General features: G+C 33.5%; 1 protein-coding gene across 10 annotated transcripts; it reads left to right on the top strand.

Annotated features, from left to right (window-relative positions):
- The first annotated feature begins 389 nt into the window (after window positions 1–389).
- tmod (tropomodulin) lies at window positions 390–27,605 on the top strand. Of its 10 annotated transcripts, none has more exons than XR_014178541.1 (10): window positions 390–598; window positions 15,617–15,769; window positions 15,829–15,996; window positions 16,589–16,712; window positions 17,731–17,951; window positions 19,938–20,189; window positions 20,251–20,398; window positions 20,874–21,000; window positions 25,875–25,937; window positions 26,964–27,605. XR_014178541.1 is itself a non-coding variant. In XM_081981128.1 (9 exons), the coding sequence occupies exons 1-8, from the start codon at window positions 497–499 to the stop codon at window positions 25,910–25,912; spliced, it is 1,206 nt and encodes a 401-aa protein (XP_081837254.1). In that variant the 5' UTR covers window positions 391–496; the 3' UTR covers window positions 25,913–25,937; window positions 26,964–27,605. The 10 variants fall into 10 exon arrangements, 2 of the variants coding, with proteins under 2 accessions (XP_081837254.1, XP_081837253.1); XR_014178542.1 differs by lacking the exon at window positions 20,874–21,000 and adding an exon at window positions 24,563–24,640 and having other exon boundaries at window positions 25,873–25,937; XR_014178540.1 differs by lacking the exons at window positions 25,875–25,937; window positions 26,964–27,605 and adding an exon at window positions 22,516–24,040.
- The last annotated feature ends 97 nt before the right edge of the window (window positions 27,606–27,702 follow it).

Consider the following 27,702-nt stretch of genomic DNA (forward strand, 5'->3'; position numbering starts at 1 on the left):
TACTTGCACTTTTTTTAACCTGGAGGCAAACCCTATTTTTATTTACAGGTTTTTTTTTAGGAAACTTTGAGGTACTACATGAAAGTAAATTTTACATGTAAGTGTTGATATGAAGAAACCCAACAAGCTTCAACGTATAAAAACAATAGAAAATTTTCAGGTTATTGTTTTTGAAGGTGAGACGAAACAATCGTCGATGTGTGCGATTGCTCAATTAGACCCCCAGAAAAGCGCCAGGCCATTAGCCTTTAATTAACAATATGCGGCCCTGCCCGGAAAAAAAAATACAACAAAACGGGGGAAAAACAAGCAAGAAAACAATAAAGTTTCTAGACTACAACAAACTTCCGTTCGTCGTTGCGGCAAAAGAAAATTAAATATAGATTCATGCTCGGCAGTCTTTGGCAAGTGAGCGCTGCGTTCAGATCGAAATAACCAGTGACGGAGTTAGTGTCCAAATAACACCGCGTGTGTCCTAACCAAACGGGAAGGCGAAATGTCCGAGAATGGCGAGGAAAGCCTGGTGGAAACGGTCGAGGAATCTTACGAGACCGAAGTACGCCGCAAGGTCATCAAGACCAAGATGAAAATCCAAGAAGTAAGTGGTTTTATGTAACACATCAATGTCTGGACACTTAAACACGTGCTGTTGTTCACTTATGCGCGATGGAACCTTGGTGATGATGATTTGCTCTGCGTGGTAGTGGCCACTTATCAGCATCACACGAATGTAAACATATTTTTCAGTTTCGGGTCCAAGTGCGCTACAGTTTCACTTGAAAAAAAATCAATTATCGTGATGGCCAATTTAGCAGTATAGTCATTTGGATCGTAATCAACAAACCAGTCACAATTGAAACACAATCTTAAACACGAAAATAACTTTTTTTTGATCTAATGAACACGTTATGTTGCTTCTGACATATACGATGTCGTTTTTTTAGTATTTGACCCATTTCCCGGTTGATATGGTTGTTTGATCCCGGATCGGCATATATTGATCGTTTTGCGAAAATTACATGACGCCGGGGATCTATAAAAATAGCGTTAAAAATAGCCGCTACATAAGAGACAGGCACTGGTACAATCCGTACGATAATTGAACTGTTTCGTATTTTGTTTGAAGTGTACATCCCGTTTAAAATCCGTGTATTTTTGGATTTTTTACGTAAATTTAAAGCCCGTTTGTTTGTTGGGTTGATGCCGAACAGTCCATTCATCACTGTTGATAGTACTTTTGACACTTGTCAGAGTGCAAATAACTAGAATGACTATAAGGATGAAAGTTGCTTGAAATAATCTTTGATCGTTACGTTATGTATTCATTGCAGTCAAAAAAAATCTTTCCTAAAAAATTAGAGAATTCTTCCAATAAGAATCTAAATAATTATCAATGTGTTTGATTGCATTCAGTCTTTTATGTGTAAATTTATTTGAATTACAGTTATTGTTCAATTTCATTAAAGCAATTATGACATGTCTTTAAGTATTGTTATCTAACATAGGACCTTATTCAGACCAAAATTAATGGTTATTCGGAAGATGCATCTATAAATTCACTATCTTTTTGCAAACTTGATATTACATTTTTGGGAGAGCTTCTGTTTGCTTTTTTTGTAACTAGGGTGTTGCTAACATTTTTTGACTTCTTTCTTGATTCTTCATAAAAAGTCATTTTAACTTCCTTGCTGAGTTTGTGTAAACCCGGAAATTTTAAAAATACATTTGCAGACTTGAAAATTTGTTAATTCCACTGTCAGTCATAACGATTTCAACGCAAACGCTGCAATTTTAGTAGGAGACAGCTTGAATAAATCACTTTAGTTATATACATACATTCTTTGCAGTTTCTGCACGTGTAAATTACCAAATTGTTCTTTTTTTCCTATTCTACAACCAGCGTAAACCACATGGCGCACTCTTCAACTTCTTGTTATAGTTAGACTAATTATTTTTACTTCTTGAAAAAGAATAGTAGTCTACTTTTACTTGAAACTTTAACAGTTACATTAGTAATTAACGGTTGTGTAAACGTTAATATATCATTGCGCACCGGACCTAGTAGTAGCATTAATTATAGCTGTACGTTTGTAATACTAATTGAATGATAAAAAAGCTATGAAAAAGTGGAAGTACTATATTTTTTGCTGTACCAAATACAACTCTCAATGAATATGTCGTAACCTTCACACCCGGAATTATCTTTTTTTTTAATCACCCATTTAACGGTGCCAGAGCGAGAAAAATTCCAATTTTTGAACTGCACACCATGTATAATTACTTCTGGTTCTATTTTCGGGCCCGTTCGTCACTCCTAAATACCTCTAAACATTAGTGACGTCGAACGTCAGAAGCCTCATCCTGGGCTATAAACATATCACAAATAAATATCGACAGAATGTAAAAATGTTCATTACATTAATATATTCAAATAAGCACTGATTCAATGTATTTTATAATAGTTATACTAATCATTTGTAAAAATTGTCAATTACCATACAATTATTATAAAATATCTGTTGATGGATTGCTGTGCTCTGTTGCTTTTATTTGTCAATTTACATAAAGCATCTTCTAAAATGAGAAAAACCAAACAAAAAAAAAATCGTTTTCCTTTGATCTCATTTATCATATTATATGTTTTTATGTTGCACATTGTAATAAATCCAACATAAATTTAGGACAAACATACTCAGTATACTAATTTATTGGCACAATGCCGCTGTTAGTAACTATATCTGAAATGGATACAAAAGTTGTCTATAATAGCAACCACATGAAATTTTAGTAATACTTATCAATAAAATGATGTTGATATAAATTGTTATAATTTTTAATGGTTGAAGTATTTAAACGTAATAAATCCTTAACCTAGTAACATTATTAATAAAATGTTCCAAGTAGGTCTCCCGACACAAATTTATAGATTTTCCACATCGTAATAATTGAAAATAAACAGGCGGAAAATGATCTTGATCGAAAATAGATCTTCGATTACCAGACGTGTTAAAATTAGTTTAAGTTCTGGATATCTTTAGCCGATTTACCGCGAGCAAGTGTTATATGCAGAAACCCCACCGATAAACAGACTTGTATCCCATTGACAACTCTGAGTGTAAACGAAAGTTGTAAATTATGAAATTTTATATTTCTCTTGTTGGACACTGGCATTAATGGGTGTCAGAAATTAGCGGGGCGTTTGTACTGAAAGTCGTAAATTCGAGAATTCAAAAGACCGAAACCGTGTTAATTTGTTTTGCAAGTGTCCAAAAGGAAATATTTAGAACTACTTTAAATATATAACTTTTGAATGATGAGGACCTTCAGAGGAAGAGTAGTGGATTCCTTATAAAGCGTTTCTAAATTAAACTTTTGTTAGAGGAAAAATTTTGTTTACTTTATAATAGCTTTTAAGTTAACGTCGCATTAGCAAAGGGGAATACTGCAATAAATGCATCGGCTACAACACAACAGAAACTATTTTTAGCTCAGTTATATATGCAAATGTTTAAAAAACATTTCAAAGGCCAGAGTAAAATCAAAATATTTAATTAAAGTAAAATCCTTGTCTGATGGTCATATTGTCCCGATTTATAAGCGGTGTATCATTGAATTTCACATCATTGCTAAAAGTATTTAATACAATTCCTGTGCGTGTTTAGAAGCGAGGGTTGCGTATAATGCACACGTTAATAAATTATTACGACACAAATAATCAGTTTATTTTTCAAAAAAACTATTTATAAATTTGCAAAACACGATTTTCAGCTTCCAGCTTTGACCACGACACTGGCGCTACATCAATCGTCACTTGGCATTAAACTCACGTGTTGTACTTTACGTTTCCTTGTTCACGATTAAAAATTCAAGTACAATTCAATCTATTAAGACATTAATGTCTTGTTGGCTTGGGGACAGCCCTAACCAAAATGCCACATTATCTCCTATAGTAATCATTTTTAAGTGCATTTACTACGAAAATGAAAGCAGCTAAAAGCCAAGAGAATTGATTGTTTGCCAAATTTAGAGTTAATTGATGTTGCAACAGAAAACAATTTTGAATTTGAACTTATCTGCAGAAAAAGTGTATGCGATTAGGGTAGTAACTGTCGCTAAATTACTGCAATAATATTAGCAATTTACATCATAACTAACATATAATGTTAAGTTTGTAAAAAAGTAAGACACATTATATTGTTTAAAAAACCCTCTAGTATGACGTACCATATTTTTGAGCAATAACCTTCGGTCCGAACAAAATCGGTCGTGTCAAATATGGCGGATGGTGTGTAGGGATGAATACAATCCGTAATTTAAATAGCCATTTCTATAACAATTAGTTTTTGTATTGCTTTATTGAAACTTTCTCCGTTTAATTAGTATTTAAGACAAAATGTAAATAGTTGAACAAGACTGGATCAATTCATTTTACACTCATCGTTAATGGTCGATAGAAATAGTCAGGACAGCTGGCGAAATGTATCAACTTCATCATTATTTCGAATATTTCCTGGAGTGTCCCACCGTTCCGGCTACATTTATCTGTTGTCAAAATAAGTCGTCCATCCACTACGTCTTGCGGGTAATTTGGGACTTAAATCTTTTAAAAAAATGACTGGCGCTTGGCATTAATGTTTGTAGAAACATACACGTTCGATTTCGGTTTGACATCTTTGTTAAAATCGAAAGGGGACCACACACGTTTCTTCCAGTGAAATATATTTCATCTTTGCTCCAAAAATTTTCCAGTTAAGCCAGAGAAAATGGCTATAAATTTAAGAACAAAGTTATGACCGGGAAGAATATATTGGGTGGTAATAACTTAGAATTCTAATCACAGACGTACCATTAGCGTTTACTTGCGAAGTTGTGCGTTATCCAGGTAGTTTAAAATGTCTGGATGGTTACACCTGTATCTTTATATTATGTGATATATTAAGCTTATATTGGGCACAGTAACGAGGTGCTAAACCATTCGTTTTGACTCTATTAAAAAAGAGTCTTGACTTTCATTAAAGTTGGTATAAAGTGTCAGAAAAGCAGTTAATGAAATAGTTCGCTTTTATATACGTGTGCTGTAAAACTCGTTACGCAACACTACCGCAACATAAACAGGACATTTATTACAGGATGTCGGGAAGTGTTCGAGCGCCTAATGAACATTAGGCCATGCTAAGGTGGTTTCGAACTTTCTCGAAATAGCTCCACTATTTTGAAACTACTTAAGGTCTATTTTCACCGCGAAAAAGTCAGGGACCATTCACCAAAAAAAAAATCTGGATTGTTTTTAAGGTTGTTTCGGGGGAACGCCCCTGGCCTCTGGCAGAGCTCTACGTCACTGACCTTTGAAATGTTCATAATTCTCATTGGCCGACCGATATATAAAAGAGTCAATGTCTGAATATCTGCCTGGATGCCAAATATTTTTATTTCAAAATTTCGTTATTTTTGTTTTTGATCTTGTGTGATACGTCTGGATGTGTTTACTGAATGGTTTATCATTGTCCTTACGGATAACGTTGCCGAATTTGTCTCAGACATTGAATAGGAAAAAAAGTTTGCTTTGAATTAATCAATAAGTAAAACAGATTTTTCTCACACACTTATATTACTTTTTTTAAAGCAAAATTTGATTGTTATTATAAGAGTGTAGTTACTAGTTACATACAGGTTTCGAAATTTTGATACAAACGCGACAACACGTAGAGAACTGTTCAAATCTATACTTTTAACAAAAATGAAATAAAAGTGATGAGATTTTACTCAATCTCTGTTTTGTTTCTACAAAATACTCTTGGATAACAAATATACACAACAGCGCCTCCACCTTAACAATCTGAACAGATCCCGATCCATGTTTTTCGTTGTAGTTTTCCTTTGTACCGTTAGATAGAGCCGCTGGCACTACAACTTAATTAACTTTCCCACTCTGGATTTAAAATCCAGGATTCGGTAAACAAATTGGTAAGCCCTGGCCGTTGTCCATTTAATATTGCAATGAATCAGTTTAAATGCCTTAATGCTTACTGTATTGAACCTTGTTTTGTACAATCATTTGCCAACAAAACCGGATCATTTATAATATTATGATCGTAAAACTTTCTGCAAAACCTTACTAAACCCAGTTAAAATTCTGCGTATTTTGCAAAGCGATTGTGTAGTAGTAAAATGGTTCTATTTCGAACGCTCCAGGAGCCAAAAATAGCTGGATAATACAATTTTTTATTGGTCCTATTTATATACTTTTTGGTTGTAATCAATAACTGGTGCAATTTTGTAAACTCTGATTATTGCTCTCTGGCGATGTTCCAATATACAAAGATCTTTGGATAAGTATAATATAAAAATCTGATTTCAGTCACCCTGTATATAAAACTATTTTTGCAGTTTTACGCTCTAATTTGTAGTTTCAGAACAAAACAAATAATTGCGCACTCAAAAAGTGTTTACCACTTGAAAAGCACAACGAAACATTTGCAAAGATAAAGCCATAAATTGGATTTATTATGGCCAATAACGGGTAGAGGTTGTAAATCTAATTTACGTTATCCAATAATTACGCACGCAATTAAAATGGAAATGGCCGTCATTTGCGTATGGGACTAAAAGTTACGAAAACTAACCGTGCCGAAATTTCAGACCGGAACTAATGAGAGACTATATTTATTGACTGACAGGAAATTTTACTTAAAAAAAGTTGCGTCTAAGTGTTACAACTGGATGTTCATTAAAATAATTGTTCCTCGCAGTCTGAACCGCTTATATTTTTGAATTTGTGGCGCCTTTTCGGAATAAAAATAGTCCACTACTATAGAAAGTTTTCCGGGAACTCATTGCCACTACACTATACGAACTGAATCTACTTGAAGATGAAATTTCACTCTAAAAATTGTTACGTTAAAAGAAAACAAAAACATCCTTTACAATGGAAATACGAATTTTTGAGTCCATCATAAAATCTAATTTAATTTGGTATTTTTGGCAATGTTCCTCTTTAAAAATTAAACCGTTTCCTGCACACTTTGTTTGATTATTGCCTAGATGAGTCGCCGTTATTATATTTATTTAATCATTTTAAGCCACGCTTTCCTGAATTTTGGCTACGGGAAAACTGTCCAAATTCCAGTTTTTCGTCTTTAGCGGTTTTTACATCGCAATTTTCATTACTAAGGTGTTAATTGACAAAAATGTGTTTCAAATGTATTCATTTTAGGGTGACTAGATCTATTGAAACGGTCACGTGATCGCTTTATCAGAAAGTCCTAATGGGGTCTTGTGACTAACTGTCAGATTTGAGCGTCAAGTCTAGGGTGGCTATGTATATTCTTTTAAAACTAGGGAGTGGCTATTCTAATGTACCGGAAAAGGATAGATAATGTGGGATGGGGCTAGTTACCGCCCTCTGTACAAGAAAGCCTAGAATGTCACTTTTAATGGCGGCGTTAGCGGTTTTCGTTTTGTACACAAACCTATACAAATGCAGTAGAAAATATGTTTTAGAAGTTGTGAGTGAAAAATCAAAGAACGCTTTATTCCTGATCCAGATATGTATAGATCCAGTCCAGCCAAAGCAAGTTTGGTTAGAACCCTTTGTCCTGGAAAGTACAACAAACTAATGTGAAAACTGCTCAATCAAAGAAAATTTGGAAATCCTTGAGGCTAGGTAAGCAAAACTGGTAAATGGGTTTTATATTATTACCAAGACCTTTCTTTTAAAATGTAAATGTGCCAATGGAACTTCTAAAAGCTGTCCTGTTTCTTCAGAGTAAACTTTTGTTGCTCTCAAAATGAGTATTGTGTTGGAGTAAAATCATTCCAGTTCAAAGCTTTCAACCACTGTTGGGTTCGAGCAGGGTCTTTTGTAAAAAATAAAAGACTGACACTTTTGGGCCTTTCTCCAAATTGCTTTTACAATTTGGCAACCAACAAGTGGACGGCATATTGTAGAGGCAATAGAATTTAAGTTAAAAAACCAACAACAAATTATAGAACAATGAAGGAACAATAACAATAGTGATAACAAAATAAAATGAACACAAACCACACTTTCACTAGAACAATAAACATATAAACAACAATATATAATAGCAAACAAAAATTACTTTGGCAAGTAATCCCAAGTCTTGACTTTAAACCTTAAAAATTAATTTAATCATCGAAAAACTCAATTTCCACAATACAAACTGTCAACCACTATTTCGGCCATATTGGAATTTTTGGCTTGCACCTTCTTGGCTTTCTTGTACAGAGGGCGGTGGGCTAGTTCACCATTTTGTCACTTTTTTTATAACGTAACCTCAAAATTGTGACAGTTCGTGTTAGTTGATATTTTCAAAATTGTCAGAATTTGGCTAATAAGTTATAAAATTTGTTCTTGTGTACAAGATTTAAGCCTGCAGGGTCAAAAAGACTAGTTTTTGACATGGGGCAACAAAGGACCTCTTTTACCTATCCCTTCAGACAAATATAGCATTAAATAGATACAGCAAAAGGACAGAACAAAAATTGGCAAAGGATAAAAACAAGTAAGAATAAATGAGTTATAAATATTTACAAACTAAAGCATAATTAAAATTCAAGTAGTATAATAATTGTGTTCGATTAGTCCTAGCAGGCTAAAATTTGACAATTATCACGTGACACTCCATTGCATACGATTAGAGCAGTCACGTGAAAACGGTCCAATTATCGTCTAATTGGTAATAATATTGTTGAATTTTATGGTTTTCAAATTCCTATTTCAGTATATGTGGTATTATACTAAGAAAATCTACTTTTTGTCCTATATCGTCCAATAAACTACTTTGGCAACTTGAATATATAAAACACATTTTAGTATTCCTAAAATTATTAATTATTCTCAGGTTTAACGGTTAATTTCCCCTGATTTATTCGATTTGTTGCTGCGCTAACAAGATCTTGGCAATTATTCCCTGTTACCCACTAACTTACAAGTGTTTTGTATTATTCGAAAACCCTTGTTTTAAGACTTAAACATTTAGTCAGGAGGACAATGACACTGGACAAGACAATTCTAACCAAAATAGACTGCTGTGTCTAGATGAACCAAGATATTTCTACAGAGAGCACTTTAACAAAGAAAAACATAAATTTTTAGCCTTCAGAGGTGGTTGCTCTTTCTTTGTGAAGTGCTATTTTCAGTTAAATGTCGTTTTCAATGTCGGCTAGGGCATTTTGCTATTTTTGGAATGTTGGTTTATTTTGAAAATGTCATGGGATGAAAGAGGAATGAATGTATCGACGGCCGCCAGATCGTTTTAAAGCAGGAATTTTGATCAGTAGTAGAACAAGAATGTTTCAGATTAATTTTTATTAAACCATCATTAAATTTAGTTCATATTTTATAAGGATGAAGAAATTTACAATTTTTAACCTCTCTAAAAGTCTGAAGATGTAATTGATGAGCTTTCGCCAAAATGTGGTGGAGGCTCGTTTCCAGGCCCCTAACCAAATCTTGCAAAAATGATTCAGTACCCCGTGACTCGTATCGCTGCAGTGGATATCTGAAAGTCCTGTTTCCCGAAATAAGGAGACGGACGCTACTTTAGTCGAAGCGTCGCGACGCGAGCGTTCAAATTTAATGCGCCGTCTTCTTCGTGGGCGTCATGGTTCGGTAATGGACGATTTTCCGCCCTATCAAAGACAGAACTCGGGTTTTTTCTAGTGGTGCCCTTTTCCTAAAATCGGTTCGGTAAGACTCTGGACTTTTTTTTGACCGGAACTTTTCCGCGGTTAAGTGTTGCGTGTGCGCGGTTTTTCGCTGTGATATGGAAGATGGAGTACTTCCAAGAATGGGAGGATACGGAGACGGAGACCACCACCACCACCAAAAGGACAAAAAAGACCAGAAAGGTCGGTGGTCATAACCTTAAACCATCCTTAGAAATCAAGTATTTGGGACTTAATCCACAATAAAAATTTAGAACTATAACTAAACTGAAATCCACCATTTAGAACTATGTTACATAAATTCATGTTGGTTTTTTTCAATTTTCCGAAATCCATGTCAAAACATAATGAAATTGAAAATAGCTGTCTCGTGAGGCGGTTCCTACAAGCTGAAGTTCCTGTTTTACAAGTATTGGCAAACGTCGCTTAACGATGTTTATATTTTCAGGTAATGACAGGTGTAATGTTTGAAATCACTCCCACATTCACGCCAACTATTTAAAAAAATACTTATTAGAACCAATCATGTTAATTAAGCAAAAAAAATCAGTTCAAGTGAATCATTTTAAAGACGTCGCTAAGTAAAAAACATCCAAGATTAAACGTTTGCTTTTTGGAAAAATGTGTGGGAATCGCCTAAGTGAGTCACTATAATAAAAGTAGCAGACAAATCTCCAATCAGCTGTTATTAACCAAATAGGAAAAGTGAAACCAGCACCCAGTTATTGTTGATAAAAAAGTTTTGGCACTCAAATTAAAAACTCGAGTCAAGGCTGGAAGTTTCATAGTCGCCACTATTACTATAATTATTGCGCTGACTTATTATAGCTTCTTACAAATTTATAGCGGTTTAAAATTCCCCATCGTAAAACTATTGTATAAGTGCAAGTCAAATTGTTTATATATCTCAGCCCCAAAATCTGTTTTACCCAAACTGAAGTAATGAGGATAATAAAATATACACTTTAACTGGGCCTGCTTATTGAAAATACCTTTATATTTTTGGGAACAAATTACACCCGAATTGATAGATGTAAACCATACGGATTCTTGTTGAAGATTACAATAGCTAAAAATATTACACGGTGATGTGGAGGAATTTTAGACGGAAAACTAGGTCAGAAAAATGTTTTTTAGTTAAAATAAAATGAATAATTTGTACAATTAGTTCACAACTAGGAATTGGTTAATTAATTATATAAATAGTAAGTCCCATATAACCACTGTGCTGAGGTTTACACAAATTCTGACTTACCATGAGGGTAAACTAAGGTAACAGTTTGACAACTGTCAAAAATAGCAGTACTTGGTGACGTAGTAGTGAACATTTTTGAGACTAGAATTTTGGATTATTTATTAAAATTGAGCTCAGTCATTTTAGAATTGTTTCTTAACAATTTGATTCTCGATTAAACTGAACCTGTAAAAGTTATCATTAGAATAAGTACATTGATTTGATTACTTTTAAGTTTTACACCTTTCAGGTCCCAGGGATTATTCCACCGTTAGTTTTGTCCTTTTTTCTTTTATTTAGTCTAATAATTAAGTGGAATTAAAAACTGCATTTTGAGTGACCAAATTTGAAATAGAGAGACAAAAATTAAATGAGAAAATGTTCTAGCCAGGGTATATCTGATTGGTTGGAGCTATAACTCGAACATAAAAAAAGTACAATAATTCTAATAAATGTCAGGTTTTGTTCCAAATTTTCCAAACTGTGCGATTATTAATATTGAAGTTTTCTAGGTAAAACAAGCGCTTGTTAAATGTTTCGCAATCCATCTAAATCATGACGAATATCAATCATTTACAAAAAAAACCTGTTGTTTGTCTACGAACTAGTATATTTAAAAATTCCAACATTCATAACTTTTGGCAAAGAATTTAGACATTTTTGTATATTTTATATGCGGGATTTTATGAAAGAACGGACATAATAATCTATTTATGTCCGTCTCACCTTTACCTCTATCTTCCTACAGGATAAATATTGCACTTATAAATAAATACCGGGAATGTCGACCGTCACCGTTATTACGTCTAAAATCATAAAAATAGCGGTCTGGCGCAAAATTCTTTGTTTATTATTATTGCGCAATCCACTCCATTTTGTTTGCGCTAAAAGAAGATTATTGTTGTCAGCACTAGATACTTTGATGTTACGCATTCCGCAGATACATAAAATACTTGTAGAATTGGACAGTTGAATCTAAATTCGACTATTTTTTCCGCTACAAAATGAATCACTTGATCTAAATCAAAACGGACAGCTGGCATTGAATTAAACTTATTTTGTTATTTTGGTTGGTTTTAAACGCTGTGCCTTGATGTTGTAACTGACACGTTTTAATTGAAGCTAGATACAGAGGAGGTAGAGTTGTTTTTTTTATGTGTAAATAGCTCAACCCTAAAATAAAGTATTTTCCTATTTTTATTTTCTTAATTTAGCCTAGACACTGATAAATTTGTATTGAACTTAAAATTAGACTTGTCAGCGACTGAAAGTGCCAAAACCGATGTAACTACTACCATCAAAGCCCAAATTATTATTGCCATGTTTTGCAATGGATCAGTCTTTCAGCGTTTCCGGGCATTTAGCCAGCTCAATCATTTTAACATATTGTTCTGCTCTTCTTTTCTCATGCTAAGACAATTTTTCGACAAAAATTTAATCATGATCACTTTTGGAACCAATCTTAAATCATAAAGTATTAATTCTCAAACCAGCCACCTATAAATAAAATTAATTGAGGTAAAAATAGTTTGACTCATTCGCGTTACACCCGCTATATGTTTATGTTTATGCACATACGTTACGTATGAAAGAACGCAATAAAACCACCCAAGATATATTATGATGCATTTATTCTCGAGATTTATTGGAACAGCTGTCCGCTGAAGAATTTCGAATATTTCAGTTCGGTTTAATAGACCGGATGATGGAGCAGTGTTAAGAAAATTGGAAAAAAGACGGTCGTTATGAAGGAAAACTAGCAAATTCTTAGAAATAAATGTTTAAATTGTGACACCCTGATCAATTAAAACGGTTTTTATTTTTCTTTGTTGTTTTTTTATAAATGTGATTGATTGCATTTGCCATTTTGTATATCCTTTTCTTCTTTAGTTTTGCTGCAACTGCCAGGCCTTTTTACCCTTTTTTTGTTTTTCGAAAAGCATGTTTAAAACTTGATTAGTCACAATCACAAATACAACAACAAATTTAGTGTCGAATGAAAACTAAACCTTAAAAAATTGATAAAAACAGAAACAAACATTTTTAGATAATTGACCTACTAAAAAGAAACCTAAAAATACAAGGCGATCACCATTAAGTTGTAATAGATAGTGTTTAAATAGAAATTTGGCAACTTTTTGCAGTATCAGGTGAGATGATAAAAATTCCACATGTCGCATCAGAATTTATGAAAAACACGTGTAGCAGTTACATAGAAAAACAAAGAGAAGCTTATATGTAGTATAAATTAGTTTTTTTTTAAATTGATCCACTTGAAATGAGGCGATAAATTAAATTTAAAAATATATTAAACTATTATAGAGTGATTCGCTTTCTGAGAATGCATTGAAAGTTATTTTGAAAAGTAAAAATGTATGAGTATAAACTTAACAGAAAATCGAATGTATTGCCAAAACATTAATTTTGTTTCGAACTTATAATCGTGTTGTATATACAATCGGTCTATTTTTATATTTCCATTAAAGTTATTATATGAGAGGAGAGGTGAATGAACCGATTTACCTCTGATCATTGACATTTGTATTAACATCACAATTTTAAAATTATCAGTAGTGGTGCTAACCTTAAAATTTTTATTTTTTATCATAACCCTGTAATCTAATTCTTCCAGTAATTCTATTACACCAACTACTCAAAAGTAAATCAAAATGTCATTTCTTTTTGACTTGAAAAAATTCACATTGACCTGGTGCTTAAAAAAGTGGGACTGAAAGAAATTAACCGACATATATTATTACGAAATCGTGTGGGAAAACATATGGAACCGCCGTATCCAGGTATCTAACCTAGGTCAGGGCCGCATCGCGACTACAGCGCCTTTCGCCATTTTATCGTTTGGATGTGGTGGGAAGGCCATTGGCCAGCGTACCCACGGCTCTATAAATAATTCACCACATCCAACACTATGTCCAAGTATAGGGCGTTGGAGCCGAGCCAGACCCCGATCACATCGGCGTTGCCAAATCGTGCAGAAAAAGTACTTTTTCTCGGATTTGGTCCTTCGAGCCGGCTTGAACGCGCACCGTTGAGCTCTTACACCAGCTCGGACGCGTTCCTTCGCCACAATCCTCAATACAAATTTACGATTCGCCTCAATATCGAGACTTGGCAACGTTATCAGAAATATATTAATCGTTGCGAATAGTGCTCGCCAATCTCCTGTTTTGCTCGGTGACCTTGGCGCCAAAAATAACACTTTTTCGGGAAAACAGACAAGTGTTTGTTTTGTTTTTTGGTCTGCATTCTAAACACTTGGTGTTTCAGTACTCTCTACCTTTACCTGCATTGGAAACACATTGGCAGCAATTTCATTACTGATTGTGGTTAAGAATAGTTTGTAAAATTGCCACTTTGGCGCTGATACATTATATAAGTTTGCAGTTAAAGAAATACTATTTCAAAGTTAATAGCAAAAGCAGAATGGTCTTGGAACTTGTTACATGTGAAGCATTTGCGTAAATCTCTGTACAGTGGGTAATAGTTTGCGATTGGTCAAAAAAAGCAGCTTTCAGCTTGCTGTCAATCACAAACTAACCACTGTCATCGGATTTATGCAAATGGCGCACATGTGGACTTACTCTATTACTTTTTAACTTTCGCTTACTTGGGTAAGGGCTGTCATTAATGCAAGACAAAAGACAACCTTAGTAAGGTCAATTTTCTTCAAAAATAATTTATTTTTTAGTAATTTTCAGTGTTTTTGCACCGAACGTCATTTTGAAGGATTAAGTTCAGATTGTGCTTATATTTGTTATGCATGTTATTGAACACTCGCAGTCTAAACTTAAATTAAGCTTAAACCTTTAAAATGACTGATGACGCATACGGCTGTAAGCTTAAGCCTCTGTTTGTATTGTCTGGCGTCTCTATGTACATGTTGATTAGTCCCTGCGTTGACCTTAGTACCAGGTCCTTACGAATACAGCGCAAACCGCTCTAAACAACTCATATTTTATCACACCCTTTACCGTGCTAAACTATTCTAACATTGCAGAATGCCTCCACATCTTCAACAATTATTAATTTAAGGGTTGAAATCTATTTCATAAGCTTGCCGAAATAGTTTAAATTTCCCACAACAAAAACATTACGAGTATTTTACCGAGCGTTCTTACTCACACACCACAATCCCCTACAAGGAAAGAATGTGAGCCTCTCTTTCTATCTTGTGCACTTTAACGGTCGCTGAACAAGGACAAACTTTGTATTGATTGCACATGTGTCATTATGCCTGGCTTTGACATTGACAATTATTACTCATATGAAAAGAGTTTTTCTTGTAAACATTTGCCTATATGAGCTTACAATCTGGTGATTTCGCAATTGTAAGTGGAATAAAACCGTTTTCAGTGATATTTAGGTGCGGAAAAACACAAACAAACCTTGAATTTTCAACGTGAATACGTAGGGTCCGTCTTTTATTGTCGTAAAGTTCAATAAAAAGTGATTGTTCTTCAGTTGTGTTTGTAGGTTATTGCAGAACAACGCCCCAAAGGTCTTAATTGCTTTTTTCTTCACAATTACACACCATCACACGATTTCAAATCATCTACATTACTATTATCAGGTGATATCAATGATCAATGTGATAACCTACTTACAACACTTATGATAATTCAAAACTTTCAAGAGATTGTTCAAAGTATTGATTGGTGATTTATTTGATTTCAGACCTCGTCTACAACCACAACGACGACAATGACAACCCCAGCCAAACTATATGGGAAAGATCTCAGTGTATATGATGATGTTGATGTAGAAACCCTCTTAGATAAGTTAACACCAGAGGAAATTAATGTTTTAGCCAAAGAAGTGGATCCTGATGTAAGTTTTTCAAGCATATGTGTGTTAATTCAAGATATCTGAATGTGTTAAATTTGCAGGATTCATTTTTACCCCCTTCCCAAAGGACTAGCTATGATTGTGATAAACAACCAACAGGACCTCTAAATAGGAAACAATTAATTGAACATATTAATAGGCAAGCAATAGAAACTCCAGATATACCAGAGTTGCAGCCTTATGTTGCCGGTGTAGTGAGGGGCAAAAAAGTGAGTATCACCTGAAAAAATTAGTCATTGTACACTTTGCCAAAGCTTTTAATGATTGATTTAATAACTTGTTGCTCAACTTAATTGATGTTATCTAAAAATAAGTTTTTTTAAGTAATTTTAGCTGGTAATACAGAGTATGTATTGAGGCAACTTTTTGGCATAAAACAACTGTAATTTTATATCAGACAGATGATAAATAGTCTATTAGGACTTTCCATTTATTGCAAATTTAAGATCTGATCATCTATAAATAATACATATCAAAGTTTTGTTATCAATTCAATGTAAAAATTGATTAGCAGGTAATAATAATTTGACATGAACAGTTTTAGTTGGTTTAGAATTTTTAATTATTGCACTGAAGGAAAACAAGAAAAATGTCTAGTATGACATGTCTTTTTGATGCCCATTGCATTGAGAATAATGTCAAATAACTGTTCTCTTTTAATTGGTCAAGAAAAAGCAGCAACTACTAATTGTGCTAGGAGTTTTGCAAATGCTGCTCATGAGGAGGTACCTCAAATACAATTTTAGTTTTTTAATCAAATTATAGGTTATTTACTTACATAATATTTACTTTTATTTGTAGTATATTCCACCGCCCCCGCCACAAAAAGAAGTTGAAGCAGAAGAAAAAATCCAAATAGATTTAGGAGAAGAATATGACAGTGCTTTGACTAATGCATCACAAGAGGAAATCATTGATTTGGCAGGTAAGAGTGATTCTTCAATTTCATCAGCTATTTTCAATTAACCAGTAAAAAAGTAAAAGGAGAATTTGAATTTTACATTCAAGCCCTGAATAGCTAATTTAGATTGTGGGAAACTTGTTCAAACAATTATAAAGCGGTGTGCCACATACATGTGTTGTTGTTTGATTTCCATTTTAATTGCTTTTCTTTATTGTGAAAGTTATGTTACACCAAAAAATGCGAGTGAATAATTGCATGTTCTAACTTAAATTACGGTGTGTTTTGCTGCTTTTTAACATTAATAGAGATGATCTAATCGCATGTTCAGTATATTTATTTCAATTATTAACACTTTTCAGAGTGTGGGACGTGAAAGTGCTTCAAGGCTTACTATAGTAATTTTTCAACTAAATTTTTAATGTTACTTTCCTTAATTCAAAACACCCCTATCAAGAACATTATTGCATACTAAATGAAATTTCCACGTTTCTGTTCTTTAAAGTGATGATGAAGTAAAATATTTGTGTAGGTTTTTGCCTTGGCAAGTAGTTCACTGAACTAATTGTGTATTCAATTGGCTGCATCATACACCTGTGCCTACATCATTGTTTAATAAAAATTATAAAGTTCAAATGCTTTAAACACAAGTGCAAGAAATGCCTTTTGAATAGTTACTATAATAATACCTCAACTGTTCTTATGTTTATCATTATAGAGTATTTAAATGGGCCAGTATAATTGAACATTTACTTAATCTAAAAAATTGCAGTTTTCAATGTTCTTATAAATAGTGACAGGTACTTAATTTATTGAATAATACTCCACTGTTAATGTTTGTTAGTAAAACACTGAGCTTTACTTTGAAATATTAATTTGAAATGTAGGTAGGTAATGCATATTTTGTGTACATCATTGCCAAAACATGGTCAACTGATTAATTGTTACCTAATAATAATAACTGGTAATCCAAAAGTTTCATAACAATAATAAAGCGTGTACAAGCATTATAGTAACTATAAAATGGATTGTTTTGTTGCAGCTATTTTGGGTTTCCATTCAATGATGAACCAAGACCAGTACCACGCGTCTTTGTTGAACAAAGGTCAACCGGTCGGACTGGGATGGGACGGTATTACGAAAGCGTCCAAACCAAAAATATTTCCAATGGATCCTCCAAATAGTACTGACGTCGACGATTCGATACGACGGGTACGAAACGACGATCCTAAATACATTGATCTCAATTGGAACAATATCAAGGTGAGAGAGAAAAATTAGATTTTCCGAAGAAAAATGCACCTAAAATAATTATTATAACATGTTTTTCAATTAACATTGCTCGCAAATAGTTTTGCATAAGACATTCTGTATCATCTCTGGCACGAGACCAAGAGCGGTCTCAAATACTGATCGCAGATAAGTCCGTTAAATTATTTTATTGAAATGGGGACGTCTTAACGAATATGTAGCCGATTGCTACTCGAAATAAATCTCGTTTATCATCTAGGTAGAATGAAAAGTATATTATGGCGATATTGCGTAAAACCACATAGAAAGTCCAAAGCTTGTCAGATAAAAGTGATGAATATTACCTAACGTTACATTTTGACTTTGATTATGTGCTGGTACAAGCGTTGTAAAGGATGCCAAAATGTTTAACGCATAATTTTAGGACACCACTCATTATTTTTGAATTTGTTTATTCAGATCTGTTCATAGTTTATTAAACTGTAAAATTCAAGTAAAAAGTACATCTTTATTAACAACAATATATTCGTATAATGCCAAGATTACTTGTTTTATGGGAGAAGAATGCTTTTTATGACAATCTTTTAACCCAAATAAAAAAAAAACTAGGCTAGATATTGCTAGGAGCGTCAACTAACAGTAATAAACACTGACGGAGTTTTGTCGACAGAAACAAAGAATGAACATTGTTTTTTTATATATTTTTCCACACGTAGGCCAGGCATTGCGATTGAAAAACGTAAAGTTTTTACCGATCCCCTTAAGAAGGCAATGTCCCGTTATCTTGTTTAAGTCTCATCATTATTCCACTGTATATTTAAAATTGTAGACCGTATATGTCTTCCCATTGAATGAGAAATCATAATTAGTAAAATTGACAATGTAATAGGAAATATAAATGCGCATACGCCACTAATATACACACATATGTCACTCTGAGTACTAGTAAAGCAGTGAAAATCACGTGTTGACATAACAGATTGAATTTGCTTCCATAGTAACCCTAGCTCTAAGTGTTCAGCTTCTTAATTTTGGTGAAACAATTTTGTCCTCAAATTGTTTTTGCTTATAAACTACTTCTGTATCTCCGAAATGCCTCAGCCGAATTTAATAAACAAAAAAAGTTTTGCAAGGCTTCTAGAATCAAGCCCATCATTAATTTTGCCTCAAAAGTGATTACTTTACCGATATAAAGGGTAAAAAAAAATGTGCTGCAAATTTCTTGAACTTCAACCTAGTGCATTTGATAGCTGAGATAAGTTTAGAACATTCTTTCTTATATCATTTTATTGGCTCGGTTGATATATTGGGACATGTTTTTGGGGGTTTTTTAATTTTTGGTCCACCAAATGAATTGCGGGGTGTTTTCGAAAAAGACGCAATTTTTATGGGGTACGTTTAAAACAGAAATGCTTTTATTTATTAACACCCTAGTTTTATTCTTAGTAAAATTTTAAATATTGATCTTTTTATTTAAATTATCTTCAGTATTCCTGGAGTACAGGGTAACGTATAAGAATAACAAACTTTCGGTAATTATTGTCCTATAACTTCTTTAGATTTTTCCCATTTTGCATAAGACTAAAAAAATGTTGTATTAACTTCCGTCCGACTAATTTTACAACCAGTAAACAGAGGTGTGTCTTGTCATTCATTATAGCCAGTGATCTCTAATCTCCGTAGAGAGACGGCGTCCTAAGAAGAAGAAACATTTAGTGTTGATTTATCTCCTTAAAATTAGTCCTGCATTTTTGACACAAAAAACCATGTTCTAAAATGATCTCAACTATCAAATGCACTGGTTGAAATTCAAGAAATGTCAAAATGAATTCCTGACTCTAATTCTACAAAAAACAATCTTTTAAACATTTTTTTTTGTCCATTAAATTGAGGCATTTTGGAGATACATCCCGTTAAAAATTATCTTGTGATTTGTGAGCAGTTTGTTTGCAAAAAAAAATAATATTTAGTGATCTGAAATGTATATTTTGTTTGCAGAATGTTTCCGACGAGAAATTCAACAACCTGTTCGAAGGTCTCGAACAAAACACGCACCTGGAAACGTTATCCCTATCAAACACGGGACTAACGGACCGGGGCGTCGAAAAACTGGCTCAAGCTTTAGAAACCAACAGCCATTTGAGGGTGGTCAATGTGGAAAGTAATAACATCACTCCGCTGGGAATTGTCAGATTGATAAAGTCTCTGCTGAAACAGAAGAGCGTCGAGGAATTCCGGGCGACCAATCAGGTAATATATTCATTTTTTAGTTTTGTGTATACTCTTAACTAAAATTATGTGATTCTTTCAGAGGACGCAAATATTGGGTAACAAAATAGAAATGGAAATAACGCAGCTCATTGAAAAGAATCCAACGATACTAAGGTTGGGTTTGCATTTAGAGTATAACGATGCGAGACATCGAATCGCCACACATTTGCAAAGGAATATTGACACAAGTAAGTGTTTTTTTTCTACACCCGGTATTTTAAGGGTTTTTCCACATAGGTCGTTCTTTTATTTTATTTTATTTTTTTGACAGGTCTTATTATTATTAGTTCTGTTATTATTTATTTTCAAAAGGTAATTGGAATTTTTTTAGTCTGGTGTGTTTGATTTTTTTTAAAGTGACGTCTTATTATTTTTTAAAATTTGTCGCATGTAACACATTGGTAATTATTTGACGAAAATGCCAGGTTGGTGATAGAGAAAGACAGAACAAACGCTCTTGAACCCACAACTTTTGACTGCAAAATTTTGTAACTAAATTATTGAATATTTTGGCCTAATCTTACATGTCGCTGTGTAGTAATAGCAACTAAAACAGAAACAATTCGGAACTCATTTTGTAAAGCAGTTAATACGCGGGTATTGATTCGTGATGTATTTTGTTAGTATCCAAAATAATAACATAATGACATTTTGCAATTATAGAACGGCAAAGAGTTAAAGCAAAATATGAAATCCACTTGGCTGCAAGAGAAAAAGCAAAAATCATTAGAACGGAATAGTCGTCGTTCTTCTTTTAAATAAATTGTTCGTCTTCCGTCGACAGATTCTTGTGAGTAGTTTAGTGGATTTTTTTTCTCGTTTTCGCTGCTATATCGCTGTACATACCATAATATACTACTATACATATACCAAAGCTTTAGTTACATAAGAAACAATGAAACGCTTATGTGCTTTGCTTTTGTCCACTTAAAATCCTTAAAAAAACTGTTAAAAGAAGAATTGAAGGTACCAAAATTTAACAGCCAGTAAAGAATTCAGAGGCAACAGGTTGGGATATGTTCAAACAGCTTCAAAACGCTGGTGTGATAACTGTCAGTCAAATTTGCAGAAATTGATTATTTCGGTTGTTTTCATGTACAAATTATTCTGTTCAAACCAATTCGCACCAACATGCTAAACGAAGGAACAATGAGAGCAACACAGTTTATAAATTTAGCTTTTACTTTATTTATTAGTTTACAGAAAAATAAAATAATCGCACACGATGTGTAAACACGGATTACACTAATTTAGCAACAGTACACAAATTACAGTGGATATTTTATTAACTAGCTGGCTTATCGAAATGTTTTTAACTTGTGTGTTTAACACCTTGTAGACTTTTTGTATCGGCGTAGATTTAACCGTAACTTAATAATTCCGCCCTTAATTTAACGTGTGCTATTTTTTGTGTTTTATTTAAGTTTTAGTGTTAAATCAAGTAAGTATTGGTCGTTTAATCATAATTTTATTGAAAAATGTTTATCATAACATTTTTGTGTACAAAATTCAGACTGTTACAAAAGTCGGACGTTTATTTCAGTGTTATGACAGCACGTATAACAGAAAATCTTATTTAACTTTTCTCGCAAACAAAAAGTGCCTTTCTTTCACCCTCGGTTGCTTTGTATTATTATTATGCCAACACAATATGTATATTGATTCCATCGCCCTTTTCCTGAAGCTTTCAACGTGTTACATTTTGAAAGCTACAATACGGATTTTCCTGTAAATAGTGCTTTTTTCCGTCATACTTTTTAAGCTTGATCCCGAACAGTTTAAAATCAAATTGTCATTCGTTCGGTGTCTCGATTCGAAACAAACTTCGCACATATCAACTGGGAAAAACGTGTTGTTAAAACCCCGTCAAATGGGAAACAGCAATAAGCTGACCATAAATTGTACGCCGTTGCAAAAGTTGGAAACTGGCTTCCTTTTTGTTTGTTTTTTTTTTTGCTCGGGGATTTTATATTTTACGTTTTTGTCCCAGGCGAAATAACACAAACCCTATCAGTTCATGCAATTTCCACATGGAAATAAGCTAATTGGTCCACCGCGCTTCCGACAAATTTTTATTTAACCGTAGTGCTCGGTTTTGTGGGTTGTTTTCGTGTGCGACACCCAATTTTATTAAAATCTTGAACCGAAGGGACCCCCTATTTAGTACCAGCACATAATTAAATTCTTGAAAAAGGCGTCCTATTAACTTTTCCGCTGCATTGGCAAATATTGAAAGGAGATGCCAGCATTTACATCATTCGCCTACTTTGAAAGAACGCAACTTCAAAAGGGAAATTTCTATTAGGTCGGCGGTCGGACATCGCTTCGAGAATTATCTCCGTATCAGCCCAAATCAAAAGAAGACAAGGAAAAAAATCAATAAAACGTATGTCGTGAATGTATATACCGTGTGTATTCAAGGTGAGGCTTTTATCAGGAATAAGGGCAGGAATCAGTGGTAATCAGTTTAAATTCAAATGTTTCAGTGTCACTGAATAATCAAGTGAATACTAGAAAATGTTTGTATTTTCAATTAGATTTAATTTCACGTTGTGAAAGTTAATACCACCATATCGACAATGGCAAATAGATTTTCCAACAGTAGAATCACTAATATATAGGGTGGTCCAGTTTTAAATGTCAATAATTCACCATGGGATAGCCCATCAAAAAATAAGTTGACATGCATTATGTCATTTTTGTAAAAAATGCTTTTCTAAGATAGTGTCCCAAATTTCAGTTTAAATAATCATTTTGTTGTCATAACTGTCAGACCGTTGGAGCAATTTTGAATAAATTGGAACAAACACTTATGAAATTAATACTCATTATGTGATGTTAATGACGTTTGTCAAAATTGTCTATTTGCGACAGGGGAATAGTTTTCATTTTTCTTTTTTTCTACGTCACTGGACATTTTTTTTTAAATCCTTGTTCATTTTCCTTTTTTGGGTTTTAAAACGTAATAACTCGGTTATCTCGTAAAAGGAGTTTTAAATCTTAAATTGAACAAGGAAATAAAAAAACTGTAATTTTGGGGTAATAGTCAGTCCAGTCAGTGTAGAAAATAGAGTAGGAAAATGAGCATCATCCCCCTGTATCTACGTCACTTAACAAGTTTGACAAACGTCATTCACATCACATATTGAGCATTCATTTCATAAGTACTTGTTCAAAATTTGATCAAATTGCTCCAACGGCCCTACAGTTATAGCAAAAAAACAATTTTTTAAACTAAATTTTGGAGGAGTGTATCTTTCTTAGAAACCGTTCTTCAGCAAAATGACATAATGCATGTCAACTTATTTTTTGATGGACTATCGAATAGTGGATTATTGACATTTAAAACGGGACCACCCTGTATAATAACAGTGTCAGAAAAAGCAGTTTTGAGCTTGCTGTGTGGTAACGCAAATTCTGCACATGTGGACCCTAATAACATGTCTACTGTGCTTTCACTTTGACAGATGACAGTGTGATACGTTACACGCTAACAAACTGAATCGTTAAGATTTTGCTACTACTTTCTGCCCTTATCCTTTGCAGTTGTTTTGAGTATTTCACATTCGATCCAGGCTTCTTGTTTATGTTTTCATTTTTGTCAAACAATATCAAGCCTTCTCTAATGTGAATCTTCTGGTTGTTTTCGACGTCGCATTGTTAAATTTCCTATTGTTGTTGATATTTTCTTGTTAGTACACCAACAAACTCGATCGTGTTGGTTCATGTGCAGGAAGAATAACAATGCGATGCCACTTGTTGTTTATTTAATTATCTTATTATGTGTGCGGAATTTGTTCCATAATACGTAAATAAAACTTATTTTTGGATTGTGTAGTTTTTTCCTTTACCTATTTTTGACGGTTTATTGTTCTAGTGGAAAAAGAGTGACGTTCTGTCCATCTTTCACATCAGATATAGTATCCGGCGTCAAAGTCAGGAATAAAAGTAATGTGTAGACGTTGAAAGAAAATGTGTGTGTCATAAGCGGATAAATTGTGCGCGTTTCTGAAAAATTCATCCTTTTAACCGGGGATCCACAACATTCAATTTGTTTTCTTTCAGACAAGAAGCTTTCCGTAGTTTACGAATATTTTTGTTCTAAAACTGGAATAAATTCCTCCAACAATTGCGTTTGTTCTGCCTTTCTACACGAGGAATTGAAATTATGAACACACACAGCTCAGACACACTTTTTTTTTTGTTAAATTGTTTGTAGTCCTTTAAAATAATTGTTGCATGATAGTGGAAGGTAAGTAAACCCTAAATTTCACCTGGCATTTTCTACAATTTTTGTGTAAGGTGTTTTGGTACGTCTTTTACTGTGATCGTTATTTCTTTGTTTCCCACAGTTCGGAAAGACTTAAAAATGCGACTGCAGTTCAGGTTCTTTAACCATAGGAAGACGCACCTTATCAAGTAAAAAAAAAGGTCTGTTTTTGTCCAACTCATGTTGGCCTATATCACTAACACTCGTGATTTATGTGTGTGACATTCTTAACCTTAACGCTATTATTTAAAATCGTGGCAACATTGCTAAACGCCCTTTTGTAGGGGGTTAGAAGGAATTCTGAAAATGAAACTGTAAACAAATAGATCTTTTTTGCGTTGACGTTTTTATGTTATTGCCCTTTTTACGAGCGAACGCAATCGGCAAAATTGCGGCCGACCTGCTGTTGATATGACTTGTGCGAAAAAAAAAGTAATGTTTGTGTTTTCATTATTTCGGAGTTTAAGAGGGATTTGCTTTTAAATTTGAAAGAAGGGATTCCATGAAGATTTTGTGTCTAACGTGAAATTCTATGTTTCTCTTAACTCTCTTTGCTAAATCAATGAATCTCTATTAAATTAAACAGAATGCTTAGTGTTTGCAAAGGCTTGAACGTATTTCTCTCTCTCTGTTCCATGCCATACATACTAAATCATAATTTGCATATTTTACAATAAATTCCCTTTGAAATTGCATAATATATACGGTCGACTTTGCAACTTTGAAGGCAGAAGATTAACCGGAAATCGAGCTATAGTTTGCAATTCTGATTGCACTTAACCAAACGCATTTACGTGTTGTATTATTCAAGTAGCGTTATTAGTTATTACAGTTTATTTTAATACAAATTTTGCTCTAAAAATGCATGTATATGGAATGTTTGTTGTAAAGTCTAGGTTGGATCCGAATTGTCTGGTTGTATGATAATCAAGTGGCCGGAATAGATTCTGCTTGTATGGTTAGTACAAACAGAACCGATTGCATCAATCAAAGCAATTAAGGAGCTAATCAATGGATACTAGAATGTTTTTACTTTTTTGCTGACGTATTTAAACTGAGACAGTTTTAATGTTGGCAGTATTGGTATAAATAGTATTTGTTCTATCTTCTTCTTTATTTGGTAAAAATCATAAATTTGGTAATTTTTTCGGTATTAGCATTGTAATGTATTATCGATGATAAAAGATTTACAACTGACTTCGTATTTACTTTGTTGGTGCAATCGAGCTTAATTGGTCCGATCGCATTCAAAGACCCCTATCTTAGTTTGTTAAGCCTAATTGGAAGTAATAACCGCCCGTGTGTCCTGTCTAATTACTAGAATAACAATTTTGATTTGTATTGTATAAGTGTATTAAAAGTTTATAAAAGGGATTATTCGATTTTATTCACAGAACGTCGCCTGTCTCGGTTGGGCTCAACCAGCCAGTAAAAAGGGCTCGTCTACAGTACGAAAAGTATGTATTTTTACCAGTTTAGCCAGTTGGTGGTGCGCTGCTTTAACTTCCTGCTGGGTGTTGGACTGCTTTTTACTTTCTAGGTTGCCTTATTTTTTAGTTTTAGTACTTTTTACATCACCGCTGCCTTTGCTTCTACACTTAGTTAGTATAATATTGTATTACAGATTATAATGGGCTTACCTGCGATTTTGTTAAAACTCAACTCCATAATATGCTTATTTTCATGCTTCCCTCCACATTTCCAGTTGTGCTGGTCCTTTGAATATTTAAATTAAAGCTCTGTCCCTTTGAAGGCATTATGGGTTAGGAGCCACACTGTACAAATATTCTCTGAAACAAACATTCAGTGTCACTACGATAAACGAAAAGCAACAAAAGGACCAAACCAACAAACTTTATGGTCTCTAAAGTAATATGTTTCACGCTTAATGTCCTCAAAACTGTAAAAAAGACAAAAATAAATATAATACAAAACTCTCGAAATATAGTAGTGGAGATTGTTGTTGTTTAAGTAACGTTAACTCTTTAGTGGCTAGACAAATGTCTCCCTTTTAATGTGGCTTCGTACTTAAAAAGTGACACAGGAAAAATGAGAGGCATAAAGCAAAACTTTTCCGCCACTGGCTAATTACTTTTTGCTCCCGACAAATGAAATAAATTACGTTTTAAAAGTCCTCGAAGATAAGCGTAGAAAAAACCGTTCCCGTTTCGTTTTGGGTCGTTTTGCGGGGGAGGGGCAGTAACGAGCAAAAGGTGTAATCCCGACATTTATTTCCTTTTTAGGACGTAATGAATTTTGCACCCTTATACACAATTTTGGGAATTTTTTTTTTAATACACATTATTGTCCAGAAATCTGAATGTTGGAAGACCTAAAGACTGAAAACATGTAATGAGACCGGGAAGAATCACCAGGACTTTTTACACATTTTTAATTAAAACTTTCCTCCTCAGCCTAAACTAACTTTCTCAGCTTGTTTCACGCAATTTCAAAAGTTTAACATAATTTTTACTTATTTTCAGTTCGTATAGATCGTACAACCAAACTGCCACCCAACTACTTAGTGGGGTACATTCGCGCTTAAACGCAACGTTTCGTGCCGTTCGCTTCATCAGTGTTTTTGCCAGTCAATCGAGTCACGCAGACGTACTTTTTCACACTTGTTTAGTCGTTAAGTTAAAGACTATAATTTTACGTTTACTTTTAATAGAATTATACTACATTACGTAATAGGGATTTCGACTTTTGAAACTGTATATTATGGTCATTATTTTTTGTTTTGTTTTAGTTTATTTTGTCACTTTGAGTGCAATATAATTAGATAACGAAAAGGGAATAGGTTCAGGTTGGCTTCTAAAACTAACATTTTACTGTATTGACAAAGATGTGATGTTCACATTAAACTAAAAATTTGACTTTGTTTGTAAATATAATTTAATTATTATTATTTAATTTCAGATTATATATTATTGTAATCATTTTCACTGCGTAATTCTATGATCATATTTATATTAGTAGGTACTGCATTATAAAGAATCACATGATTTTAATAACTGTATTAAATTTCATATTAATCAGAGCATATTGTAGACGCGTAATTTATAGTTGTAAGGTGTTATACACTGGATGAACAAAAAAAATAATAAAAATTATCGTAGCTTAAAGTGATATCTTATTGTTTCTCAGACGAAAAAAGTCAGCTTTAAGGAAATGAGTCAAGCTAGTAATTCTTGACTTGATTGCCTTGATTCATACCAACTG

The sequence above is a fragment of the Ips typographus genome, linkage group LG6, assembly GCF_016097725.1.
Source record: "Ips typographus isolate SLU linkage group LG6, UJ_Ityp_2.0, whole genome shotgun sequence".
Classification (NCBI taxonomy): Eukaryota; Metazoa; Arthropoda; class Insecta; order Coleoptera; family Curculionidae; genus Ips; species Ips typographus.